Source organism: Rhynchophorus ferrugineus, unplaced genomic scaffold, assembly GCF_030347505.1.
Source record: "Rhynchophorus ferrugineus isolate W39M unplaced genomic scaffold, kcgeb_rfMv2 rfM2, whole genome shotgun sequence".
NCBI classification, from domain to species: Eukaryota; Metazoa; Arthropoda; class Insecta; order Coleoptera; family Curculionidae; genus Rhynchophorus; species Rhynchophorus ferrugineus.
This window is the reverse complement of record NW_027472581.1, coordinates 25,467,615-25,481,444: the sequence shown is the minus strand read 5'-3', so window position 1 is coordinate 25,481,444 and position 13,830 is coordinate 25,467,615. Positions and strand designations below refer to the sequence as shown.

Sequence of the window (13,830 nt, the reverse complement as noted above, 5' to 3'; positions counted from 1 at the left end):
ATAGTCCTTCCAATAAAACAGCCAATGCACGTCATTAACACCGTCGAACGTATTTCCATATTCAGGTTATAAAAATATAAAATACCTTTTAAACTCATTTTCTCAGCAATTTTCTTTCTCATTTTACTAATTAGCATTACTCTAGTTAAAAGAGACAGAATGAAGTCTGATATATCCAAACATTTAACCAAATCAGTCCATAATGTTTTAAGGCAAAATTTTGAATAATTTCGTATATCCATTTGATTTCGAGGCCGTCGTACGTCTTCGTGGATTAAGTACCGATAAGCATTGATAATTAATCATTGAATTTTAGTTTGGCAGCGCTAGATTACTTGTTGGTTTGATGTTTTAGTCCAACCCCATATTTGCACCCATAGGTCCAAATTAGCTTAAACCAATCTCTTTAATTTTAAGTCAAGTTGAGAGTATCTTTTTTCGACTAACCAGTTGTTTAATATTAAGCCTGATCTTCTCTGCATTTTGTCTAACATGATGTTTCTAATTTAACCTACCATCGAGATGCGTAAAACAGAACCCAAGAAGTATAAAAGACTCAGTTCAACCTCCCTTCATTTCTGATTTATACTTTTTAATACAATTAATGGGCGTTAATGGTCAACTACGAATATATCTTCTAGTTTCTTAGGCGCCCTTTGTTACGTCCAAAACCGCTATTAAATATTTTTATAAAAATATAATAAAAAATAAGTATGTTAACAAGGAAGGTCGGAATATAATACAAAATATTATACATAAAAAGAAAGCATTATATAGCTGTGATGTTTAATACAATTTTACATATTCAAGATAAATCTCAATATTTTGGTTTGGGTGTTTGGTAACTGGTTCCAGTGGAACCAAAATTGTAAGTGCCAACAAGATTATTTACCGTCTGTGAAATCTGGCCTGAACGCCTAATCGGTAGATTTCTTATTTTTTATATAACTTGTGTGCAACCAACGAAAATACCGTATTTATCCTGACAAAAAAAGGAACTCACTCGAAATAAGTAACGTTTAACAGTATTAATATTAAATAATTCTATTTAAATAACGAAAAATAATTTTAATTTCAATTAAAATATCGACTATATACTTGTTAACCACTACTTTCTCAAATTTCCATAGTTAGTTTCATTCAAACCTTCACTGGATCCCATATTCTATCGTAATTAATTGCGGTTGATTAGTTTATGCTGTAACATCAGTATCGTTGATATCATCATGCAATATCCTACTATATCTACATTTAAAATGATAGCATCCCAAAAATAGTTACAATGCAAGAATTGTACAAAAAGTAACTTAACTTTAAAAGATAAAAAATATTATATAATAAATATTTTGTTAAAAGATAAAAAGGACACTAAAAATTATCAACACATACTTTACACTGCTGAAATTGCCAAATCATAAAATGGATATAATATATAATTTTAATAGCATATCAAAAGTAAAAAAAATACTTTAGAAAAAACCTAAAGTACTGTCATATTTACCTTTTAGTCTAACACAGTTATTGCCTACTGTTATTTTTAGCACTGTTCACAATTATATACTGTGGAGACTGGTAATGTCGTTATCATCGCACATGATCGATGACTATCAAAGGGAAAGAGTGGAGTTTCGTAAAATTCTCCAAGGAGTGTTAAGCGAAAGGCATCGGTGGTCACAGTGCGTTGAGTGGACCAACAAGAAACTAGGCATGGCAGTGGGTGCTTTGTTTATACGAGACAACTTCAACCATGACAGTAAAGTAAGTTTTTTGTTTAATTTAATTTAATCTATTATAAAATTATTGATGCTTTGGAAGTAAATGAAAATGTATTAAACCCATAAATTTATTTTAAATATATCACCCTTTCTAAGTTCTCATTACTGTGAATTTACTAATTTTGTTTATTTATAAGGAATACCTTAAATTCACTAAATTGTAATTTAGCGATTTTATATAACCAATAAGATCTTACCAATACATTGTTATACACTGAATCATAAGGGCATTTTATACAAATCCTCAGTTTTTGGCACGTGGTACAAATTTTCTCAAATGATGTGCAGTTTCCAAACTGTCTCTTTGGTCAGTTTTTATTTAGACAATAATATTTTTATTACAAACATATGGGTATCCCTCGAACCAATGGGTTGATTAGAGCGACATAAAGCTATAAAAAAAAACATCTGCATCTTCTAGCAATAGGATTAATACATTTTCCTATAACTTCTTTCCTCAATAATTCCCCAGTCCAAATATTGTAATACGTAGATTATGTTCGCAAAGAGAAGTTTAATATATGAAAATTATTTCCAAAAAACAGTTATGGCTAGTGAAAGTGAAGGTGGAAGCAATCTCTTAAAATTTCCTTCTTATAGGAATATTTCTTAAAATTATTATTAGAGAATTATTATTATTAGAAAAATATATTATCATGTTCTACCAGATATATTTCAATATCCAGTTATTAGGTCTGGTATCTTTGTTTTCTAAATGTTTACTTGTTAGTCCTAAATAATCGCTATGCCACTGACAGTCATTATTAAATATCGAGATCAAAAAACTAGATAAAAAAACGTTATTTATTTTCTCATAAATTGTATTTATATTCAAGCCGTTTATAACTTTCCAAATTTAATAAGTCTAAAACAGAGGACGAGAAAACCTGTAAAACATTTTCCTTTTTTTTCTATACAAATGTAAAAAAAAATGCAAGAAACTATACTTTTGTTTTTAGGCCAAGTCAACAGAAATCAAATCTTAACTTCTAACGCTTAAAAATAATCAAGATATAAAACATTATGTCGTCCTCTTGTTGTTGCGAGCGTTGTTTAGAGTCATTTAATCCACTTTCCACAATCAAGTCACTATCGAGTATTAATTAAAGTAAACAGTATTAAATGGCTTGTTACACTTGCTTTGTTATTCAAGGAGACGGCACTCCAGATGATCCACACGATACGGGAAGCGTTCAACGAGCTACTAGCAGAAAACGACTGGATGGACGATGAAACTAGAGCGGTTGCCAAGGAGAAGGCGGACGCGATGAATGAAAGAATTGGATATCCAAAACTCATAACAGATAAGGAACAATTAATGAAAGAATATGCAGCGGTATGTACAAGTGCAATTATTATTATTTAACATGTTTTTCGAATCATTATCACAATTATTGTTAATTAGATGGTAATCATATTAACATAATTGATAAGATCATAATAGAGGGGAATTCTTAAAATGTTTTTTTGGCATAAATATTTTTGCTTCTTGCTCACATACCAAACTTCAAAGTTCAAGTGCGTTTTCATGACTAGTCTCTATAATAACCAAAAACCAACCATTTTGCAACCTGGTAAACCTCATGTGAGGTGTCATTTCAAATTATGTTTCTTAAGGAGGTATTCTAGTCTAGAAATTTCAAAAAACCGATTTTTTCATATTTTCAAAGCTTGGATTTTTAATTTTTTCAAGGAATTCGACAGTGGTAAACAAATGTAATATTTTTTCGAGCAGCTGAAAAAAATCTATTCGACTTTTTTACAATAGAAGAATGTATAGAAAAAACTTCACCAAATTTGAAGTAAATCGATTTAGTAGAACTTGAGATATCATGTCAATCGTCTCGAAAAAAAGTAGTTTCGAGAATAACACGTCTAGAGTTTCGTTAATACGTGCCACATGAATATATTTTAAATGTTGAAAAATCCTTTTTAAAGATGTATTTTTAAAAGGTTAAGCTTTGATAATATGAAAAAATCCTAGCGGGCCCTCATTTTAATCTACTTTTGTTAACTTTCTGACTTGTTTCTTTAATAATAATTGAGTATATAGTAATCTCTTGTTATCCGCGGGGGTTACGTTCCGATAAGATAGCAGCGGTTGGTGAAACCGCGGTTGACGAGGGATGATCCATAGATGTATGGGTTAAAAGGAGAAAAGCATGTAATTTTGTTAGATTTATAGTTGAATTTATTTGTCTATTCAGTAATGAAGAAAAATCTATGTGCATATGTACATAAATATAAAATTTATTTTTATTTATAGCAACTAAAATGTTGATAAAATACAAAAAAACACCTATAGTACCCAAGTTACAAAGTTATATGCACTTAGAAAATACAAATGTAATAATACAAAGTTTATTTTAACGGAATGATTGTGACTGTTTTTTTTCTTGTCGTCTTTATGTGCTTCTTTGTACGGTTGTAGTAAACCCTATAGATCTTCACTGGACTGGATCCAGGTTGAAAACCAAATCCTGCAGTTGAGCAGATAACAAAATCTTATTTATTTTGTCTAAACTTAAAGACGTAGTTGATTTTCCAGCTAATTCTTGAGAAATATGTGAAATTCAACGAGTTGTTCCTCTTCTGTGAGTCCATTGTCATTGCGGCTAAAACTTCTTCAAAATATGTTGACAGAGGATCTTCAAAACCTTCTCTATGTATATGATGCATAACTTGTAAAATGTTAGTGACTTCTGCTTCTTTGTCCAATTCTGAGATGTCGATAACAATTTCCGGCCATAGGTTTTTCTAGCATGGATTTGGTCGCATAGTTGATGGTCTTAAATCACTCACTGCGTTTTTAATAATGGTTATGAAATGAGCATTATTAAACTGTCTCCAACTTTCGGTAACATTCGACAAAGGATCTGCTCCAATGCATTGTAAGATGCGACTGAAAGTGCGCTTTAGATAATCGTTGAAATGCTGCTATTATACCCTGATCTAATGGTTACAGAAGCGAAGTTGTGTTGGGAGGTAAAAATTGCATTTTCACATTGGGACCAATTAAATTTAAGGTCTCCGGATGTCCGGGCTCATTGCCAATAAGCAGAAGTAACTAAAATGGTAGTGACTTTGAGGTCAAATACTGTTTAGCACTAGGCACAAAACAATTAGTAAACCAGTCTGTAAATAGCGTCATCATAACCCAAGCATTGGCATTTTGATCTGCATTAGGATCTGCCAAAACACAGGCAGACAGTCCTTATTTTCATTTTTCCAGGGCCGTGGATTTAATGATTTGTAAGTATTGGTTTCACTATAAGATAACTTGAGGCATTACAGCAAAACAAGAGAGTTAATCGGCTGCCTTAAACCCGAAAAGAGAAACCGCGATTGGTGAGACCGCGTGTAACAAATTATTGTATATATATATTTTCACACCTTCCACAATGTGACAAATCTTTAGTTACTAAAACCAAAAATTGGTTACTTACCAATGAATTTAATGCACATTTGTTTTTTAGCTCAATATCACTAAAAGAGATTTTATGAAGAACATACTGAATATTTTAAAATTCGATGCTGAACAAAACCTGCAAAAATTACGACAACCCGTGGATAAAGATAAGTGGTCAACCGAGCCGGCCGTTGTTAACGCGTTCTATAATCCGAACAAAAACGACATTGGTAAATATTATCAACAGTTATACCAAATGATAGAGTATTTCCTTATTTTATTGCAGTCTTCCCAGCTGGCATTCTTCAACCCCTCTTCTACAGTCAACATTTTCCGAAATCGTTAAACTATGGAGGTATTGGTGTGGTGATCGGTCATGAAATAACCCATGGTTTTGATGATAAAGGTACACAACTTATATCTCAGATTTATGTGGCAATTAAAATAAACATTTATTTTATTTTTTCAGGCAGACAATTTGATAAGGATGGTAACATGATGCAGTGGTGGAATAACGCGACAATAAGGGCTTTCAGGGAAAGAACGCAGTGCATCATCGATCAGTACTCCAGGTACAAAATTGACGAAGTTGGTCTATACGTTAACGGACGTATGACACAAGGAGAGAATATCGCCGATAATGGCGGATTAAAGCAGTCGTTTAGAGTGAGTATTGTCGAATTATTGTTGTAAACCGACTATGCGATTATGTTACTGAATATCTACCAGTTGGGTTTATTTTTGGCATACCATTTCATCAAATGAGTGGTACAGTTTTCATTACATTTATATATCTAATACAATACTGTACTTTTTTTATTATTTAATTATTACATTGCTACTAGTCGTTTCCGTCTAACCTACAAGTTGTCTTTATGATAACTTAAATCTAGGTATATGCCTAGGAGGACCCATCGGCCTTATCTCAGTCTCTGGTGAAATAATGTTTATACATGTCACTGCTGTATTTTTTATTATATGCACCTCACTACACAACACTACACAAGATCAGATGGTTTGATTCTTTTGAGTCTGTGTCCTGTTCTGGTGGTATCCAAAAGCTGCAATATTTCAATATTCTCATGAGAATGGAGTATTTCCTCATGCCCCCTTACAATTCTCTTGATTTCTTGACTGACTTGACTGAAGGCCTCGTTGTAGGTAATCAGTCCTATAGTATTTGGGTGTGCCCACAATACCTCTCAGGACTTTGTTCTGAAAACTTTGTATTTTATTTATGTTACTCTTTGCAGTTTGCTTTGCATCCCCATAATTGAACTAAGTATGTTCATATAGGCTTCAGTATTTGCTTATATAATAGCAATTTATTATGTACTGATAATTGCGATTTTCTTCCAATTAACCAGTATATTTTCCTATATTTCAATTCCAGTTCTTTTCTTTTCTTCTTTATATGTTCCTTCCAGCGAAGTTTTGCATCTAGATTAATTTCGAGATATTTAGCATTGTTGCTATATGGAATGATAGTATAATTTAATGTTATTGGTGCTTGTACGGCCTGTTTATAGATGAACTGCACATGTACAGATTTACTTTCATTAATTCTTATTTTCCAAGCTTGTGTCCATTTATTTATATTGTCACTTGCCTGTTGTAATTTTCGTGAGGCTTCTTCACTATTGTCGCCGACAGCTATAATCGCAGTATCATCAGCAAATGTAGCCATCGTAATATTCTCCTTTTGTTGTATATCACAAGTCTAGAGTAGATAAAGCATTGGTCCCAGTACACTTCCTTGTGGTACACCTGCTTTAGCTTCTTTTATTGTAGAGTAAGCATCTTCATGTTTGACTCAACATTCTGGTTGTAATATATGATTTTAATAGTTTGGTGTGTTGTTTTGGTAACATTTTCTGTAGTTTACGCACAAAGCCTTCATACCAAACCTTATCGAAGGCTTGTGCTACATCTAAGAATATAGCTGAACATACTTTTTTACTTTCGTAGGCTTTTTCAATAACATCTGTTATTCTGTGGACCTGGTCAATTGTTGAGTACTTGTTAATAAACCTAAACTGGTGTGTTGCTATATTAGGTTTTTTGTCTCTATGATCGGTTTTATTCTTTTCAACAGGAGTTTTTCAGACACCTTAGATATTACTGGCAGCAGTGATATAGGTCTATAGGCTTTTATTTCGTTTGGTGACTTCCCAGGTTTTGGGATTATTATAATTTCCGCCATCTTCCAAATCCTCTTCATCTTCCGCCTGGGACATGTTTTAATCTAAATGCTGTATGGATCATGTTGGTGAGTTTTATAATTCCCTTTCTTGGTAGTTTTTGCTTTGTTTAGTAATTCTCCTGTTATTAAATCGTAGCCTGGTGATTTCCTGGGCTTAATGTCAGTTTTAATAACTCTGGTTAGCTATTTCGGCGTGACTAATGCAATCATCGAATTTTCAGCTTCTAAGTCCGGCAAATTATATTCACTATTAGTTTCGTTTGGTTTAAAAAGTTTTTTCTAGATATTCAGCAAATGCTTCTGCTTTTTGGTGATTGTCACATACCCAATTCCCACATATGTCTCTTATAGGTGAACTGTGTAGACATGAGCGCTTTAGATATTTTGTGGCTTTCCAGAGTGAGTAATCAGTTTCTTTATCATCTGTATACTGTACTTAATATCAATAATAATTTGATTACTAGATTTACTTCATGTACTTGTTAACTAGACAGCACACTCTTCAAAATATTTTTTATTTTAGGCTTATAAAAAATGGGTAGCCCAACACGGGGAAGAAGACCAACTACCTGGTTTAAACCTAACTCATGATCAACTCTTCTTCCTGAACTACGCCCAAATCTGGTGTGGTTCGATGAGACCCGAGGACGCTCTGACCAAAGTACGCTCCAGCGTCCACTCGCCGGGTCCCATTAGGGTCCTCGGACCCTTGTCCAATTCGTGGGACTTCGCCAAGGCGTACAAGTGTCCCATAGGGTCACCGATGAACCCCACGAACAAGTGTAGCGTATGGTAATTAGCACAAATTTGGCAAACTATGCAATCGAGATGACGCTTAACGACGACATTCACTTTGGAAGTCGCCGACTTTGAAACTCTGACGCAAGACGTCCTGATGGGAATCAGACGATGGATAGTAATTAAGATATGTCAGAAAGATAGCTAGCAGATTATTATAATCATTTTAGCTTCGCGATTATTTTTTTCGATGTTCTACCCTGTTGGTTACCATGGAAATACTCATAAACTAAAGAAATTTGAAACTATATTTTCAAAAATTCCCAAAAATATCAATTAAAACAAATTCAGGGACTGCTTACAAAACAGATGCTCTATTTATGGTTTTAAACATCATGTAATCGATTAATATATTTCAACATTTCATGTTACATTAATGTGGTCGAAATTGCAATTAATTAACTATATAGACTTAACAACTTAAAATATCCTTCCATATCTTGGGTTCATGTATAATAGAAGAGATGTTTAAGCAAGGTATTCCTAAAAATAGCAATATCTATTATCATGTATCTATTAACAAAAATAATCTCTAAGGTTCGAATTTTTACAACTTCAAAAAATACTATTTTCCTAAATTGTAACACTCGTTAATACATCAATATTTACTTCCTTCATATCACATTTAATAAATTATATGACTTCTTAAGAGATCTTCAGTGGCATAAACACACTTTTTGTGTCCTAATGTTTAAAAAGCTTATTAATAATAAGCTGTAAACAATATTGAAGCATCTTAAGATCTATATCTTTTGAATATATATAATAATGGTGATTTTTTTCTTTCTAAACATAGTAATTAGAGATACACTTGATAAAAACAAAAGAATGCTATTTTCATACATTTGAACACTCTTTATATGTCAACATTTGCAAGCTTCATATAATGTTCCTATATTCTAAATTACATTCAATTATGAAATCACCTATGTTATCTATTAATCTATAAAGAATAACAAGATTTTTGACAAGACGTTCCTATTAAACTCAGTACCCTGATACTTTTAATTACAAAAAGATGAGTCTCTTACATCATTTTTTTATTTTCTTTAAAGTATGTTAAAGCAAATAGTTTCAGTTCACCATTTTACAAGTAAAATACAAGCAATATCTTAAGTTGGTGTCCTGTACACTATCAATTCTCTCAATACCGAATTACGACTTGCTTTCTTGTAATTTTTATTTGCTCAATTATATTGGATAATTTAACATAAAGGCAAACAAAAAACTAGATAATAGATGAAAAATATAAATATATACATATATATATTATAAAAATAGTTCTTACCCTAAAATAAACATATCTATAAAAACTCGTATTCTAATTCACTGACATACCTAAAGTAGCTTTAAGGAATTAAAATTAAACTCTATTGTTTTCCATGTGGATGAAATTTGATAAGAAAAAAATATCAAAAGTATATCTTTAGATTTATAGGTCGTTAAGTGTATTTTGTGTGTTGTATCTTTCGTTGAACGAAATTGTACAAATTTTATAAAGATTTTATCCGCATTTATTTGTTTGTGTGTTTCCACTTAAGATGAACAAAAAGTTTGCTATGGTATGTATTTGTTAATAAATGTATCTATTTATAATTATGGTGTTTTAATTAAGAGCCGCGTAAGCTCACTAATAAGATAAACAAGTTCCTGATCCTCTTTTGTTAACGATTGGCTCAATCAATTTATCCTTAAAATCACTTGTTTTGCTCCAATGTTAACAAACCAGGCACACATGATACTTCCAGTGTCTTTGAAATCACAAAATATAAAAAAATTGAAATAACGAAATATAGAGGTTTACTTTTAAACGTTTCAATTTGAGTTTGATTTGATCACGAAATGGTATAGTTATGTTCTTATTAAAATGAAATATTATCATAATGGCTGTTGATCAAAAAATAATATTTCATAAACATATTGAAAAAATAAAAAGTTTTATTAAATATGTACATATTTGTAAATTTTGGGAAATACATACTGATGTTTAATACATCAATATTTATTAATTCGATATTCGCCTTGTTTGTGTATTGACGCGAGTACAACAGAACAGTAGTAATAAATTAATTTGTAAAGTCAACATATTTTTAAATAAAGGTAACAAATCATAAATTTATATGATGTAGATATCACCAAATACAGAACTACATTTCAATATTGGGTATTAAATTTCAATTACTTAATTGTATAAGAAAACATTAGCGAAATTTATGATTATATATTTATATGTATAAAGTTTTTAAATACCACATGATAATAAATATGATATTAGTGAATAAATTATATCTCAGTAACTTTGGATAACCTAACTACATAATTTCTAAATTAATATTATTTTATTCTAATTTTTAAACAAATATTATTTCTTTAAATACCAACATTATTTTTAAAAACACTGACCGCATTAATAATCTATTTATTCCTTAGTGTTATGATGATTTTGGTACTACAACGTGTCCGCAAATTTGTTTTTATTCAAACCTAATTTTAAGAACTCGAAAAAACAGATATTATTTTTAGAAGCGCTGACCACATTTTAAGTAATCTAGGTTTTTTTTTTATATATAGGGTGTCCTATAAAAATTATTAAAGGAAACTGATTATCACCAATTATAATTTATAGTGCAGGAGATGCCTATAACACATGAAGTATACAATGAGTCCCTAAAGTGAGAACGAAAATATCCTGATTTCTTTTATAAATCACTAGCGACCCGCCCCGGCTTCGCACGGGTGCAATGCTGATACTAAATTAAATACATCACAGAAAAAATATGAACGTTGTATATAAAAACATAGCGGCCCGCTCCGACTTTGCACGGGCATAAAATATATATGCCTATGTCACTCAATAAAAACATGATTAAAATCGATCCAGTATTTTTGGTTCATTCATTACTGCCCTTGGCCTGCACGCATTAAATTTGGAGTAAAACAATTCGTCTTCCCCTATACTTACTATGAAGATTTCCTGCTATCTTTGGAATATCTAAATTCATACAATTTTTATTACATTACACATTTTTAAACGCAAATTTTAAATTTGTAATATCTCCGAAAATATTTGTTTAATTTACATGCTGTAAGGAACCATATTGATCTATATTAATTGCACACTGTATTTAAGGTACTTAATTCGATAAGGATTAATGCCGTATTGCTTAAAATAGCTTCGTAAATAAGCCATTTTCTCACGTAAAAAGTAAACAATAAAAATGGTTAATGTGGGTTATCCCTAAAAGATAAACATATACCATCGCGGACTTTTTTGTAGACCTTTTTATGGTGTACAATACTGTAGTACATTAATTTGATCTAACTCGTAGGGTTAGGCGGCGTTTTTGCTAATTGCTAAATAAGCCTAAAAAATAGGTTAATTTACGACATCACGTTAGAAATCTCTAAAATTAGCAATGTTGCCTTAGTATATTATGCATGTATTATACATATAAACCTTCCTCTTGAATCACTCTATCTATTGAAAAAAACCGCATCAAAATCCGTTGCGTAGTTTTAAAGATTTAAGCGCACATAGGGATATAGGGACAGAAAAGGCGACTTTGTTTTATACTATGTATAGATAACAAAATCGCTGCTAAAACCAATTGTTAGGATTGGGGGTAGAGCCCACATAGATTTTAATATCGACTTCAAATTTATCATTAAAAAATTTGTTAATTTCTCTATACCTAGTGCGTCAAAACAAAATTCCTGAAGGAAAACTTTTACTATATATTCCATTTGAATCTAAAGAGAGTAAATGTAAAGATGAAATAAAAACAATCAATTTATTTTTTAGATGTCTATTGATTTATCATAAGTAACTGTACAAGCACACAATTACAAGCTTAACATATACATCTTTGTGTGCAATAATTCGTAGTTGAATTAGTGTGGAGTTGAAATTGCAACAATTACATAAAAAATTAAACTATTAAACTACATATAAGAAAGAAACCTTAAGTATTCTAGTCGTTCTATTTGTATATAACATAGTAACGTCAAGTAAGTTATAGCTCACACTTTTATTAAAAATTACATAAGCTCGTTTTAAAATTAGCAGTCTTGCGTAAATTAAAATAAAACCAACCCAAAACTTAGCTTTTCTTTTTCTGATTTAACTAACTGAGCATACATCCAACAGGATCGCCACTACAGCGATATAGTTGTTGAACGGATAATTAATTTGTGACCTTCGAATAGTTTGAACAGCCTTTGTCATCATTAAACTGGAATATGGAATCTAATGAAGAATAGTTACATTCACTTGTTTGTTTGAAGAATTAAATTATATGGATACACTCAAAATAGATCTAACATTATTTAATATATCTAACTAACTAGAAGGACAACAATTCCACCCACAGGGGTAAAATATTTCTTCTATAGTTGAACATGAACAGTTGTCCTTCTAGAACATACTTTTATCTTTAATTACAAGTCGTATTAAATGATACTACATGAATTCTGAAAACAGAATTATTATAATAGTCTGTAATGTACAACTGATAAAAAAATAAAATCAAGAAAACAAATTCACTGCATTGTCTTGTTTGGCATTGACACTGAAATATTTTGCTGGCTGGCTACTGGCCAAAATTTTACCAGAAAAACTAGTATCGATTGAGAATCAACATGCTATAAGGATGGGGGTATAACAATAGCTAATTGAATGTGATTCATTAAAGAAATTTAACTATATGTTATACTCTGCGCTACACCGTTCACAGTCTTTGTCTTCAGCACGTCGTTCTCGTATTGCATAATTGTTTCTTTTCCATTTTCAAAAATCCTGCAACAAAGAAAGCACAAATTAGGTATGAGCTTGTTTTGGATTAAATATTTTAAAAAATAATATTTACTTTTTTATTGTAATCTTTTTCCCATTGGAGAATCGGGTTGAGGTGGATGTACGACGGATATTACCGCCACTGCTCCCACTTCCTCCATTGCTAAAGCTGCTGGTCATGCTACTGAAATTGGCGTGAAAGCCTGAGCTACCAACAGGACCACCTGTTGCAACATTAAAGAAATCATCCATAAAGTTACGGCTGCTGATCAAGTTGAAGGGGCTGTATAATGGATGGTTGCTAAGCTGGTTTTGGGGATGGGAGTGACGATGACTGTAATTCTTGGGGCGCCGAGAACCGAAACCTAAAAAGATGAAGAGTATTAATGAAGTGTCTTAAAAGAAAGTAAAGCACACGTTTTATTTTCTTACCACCTAAGAGTTGATCAAACACATCGCCGCCGCTGCTGCTGAAAAATTCCCTGAATACTTCCTCTGGATCGCGGAATGAGAAGAATCCGAAACTATCGAAGCGGTCGAAATCGTCATCATGCCTGCTCCTGGACCTAGCACCGCCGTTTGCTAACCCTTCCTTGCCATAGGTATCATACATTCGCCTTTTCTTATCTGCAAAAGAAAACACGGTTTAATCTTGTTGGTTGCAACTGAAGGCCCGTAAAATACTACTGCCAATCACCCCCAAAGTATAATATATACAAATGAAGCTGGACGCTGAACTATCTATGAAAAAGTCATCGATATAAAAACACAATAAAAATATATATGTATTTAATAAAATTGAATATTAGTATTATTTCGTTAGTAATTTAAATATTAGCATATAATAAAAAAG

At 31.6% G+C, this 13,830-nt stretch overlaps 2 protein-coding genes across 11 annotated transcripts in view; one reads left to right on the top strand and one right to left on the bottom strand.

Annotated features, from left to right (window-relative positions):
* Nep1 (M13 family metallopeptidase neprilysin 1) overlaps positions 1-9,786 on the top strand; it is a 74,108-nt gene extending 64,322 nt beyond the window's left edge. Inside the window, exons 10-15 of the mRNA XM_076394447.1 lie at positions 1,542-1,758; positions 2,929-3,111; positions 5,252-5,414; positions 5,471-5,590; positions 5,654-5,850; positions 7,911-9,786. Of these exons, the coding sequence (XP_076250562.1) occupies positions 1,542-1,758; positions 2,929-3,111; positions 5,252-5,414; positions 5,471-5,590; positions 5,654-5,850; positions 7,911-8,183 (1,153 nt within the window). The 3' untranslated portion in view covers positions 8,184-9,786. The remainder of the gene's footprint in view (positions 1-1,541; positions 1,759-2,928; positions 3,112-5,251; positions 5,415-5,470; positions 5,591-5,653; positions 5,851-7,910) is intronic.
* A 2,189-nt stretch (positions 9,787-11,975) lies between these two features.
* The window catches only part of mrj (DnaJ heat shock protein family (Hsp40) member B6 mrj), an 87,886-nt gene continuing 86,031 nt past the window's right edge, over positions 11,976-13,830 (bottom strand). For all 10 annotated transcript variants that reach the window (XM_076394460.1, XM_076394462.1, XM_076394458.1 and 7 more), the window contains 3 exons: positions 13,410-13,604; positions 13,051-13,342; positions 11,976-12,980 (listed from right to left, as the gene is read on the bottom strand). In XM_076394460.1, the coding sequence (XP_076250575.1) occupies positions 12,881-12,980; positions 13,051-13,342; positions 13,410-13,604 (587 nt within the window). In that variant the 3' untranslated portion in view covers positions 11,976-12,880. The remainder of the gene's footprint in view (positions 12,981-13,050; positions 13,343-13,409; positions 13,605-13,830) is intronic.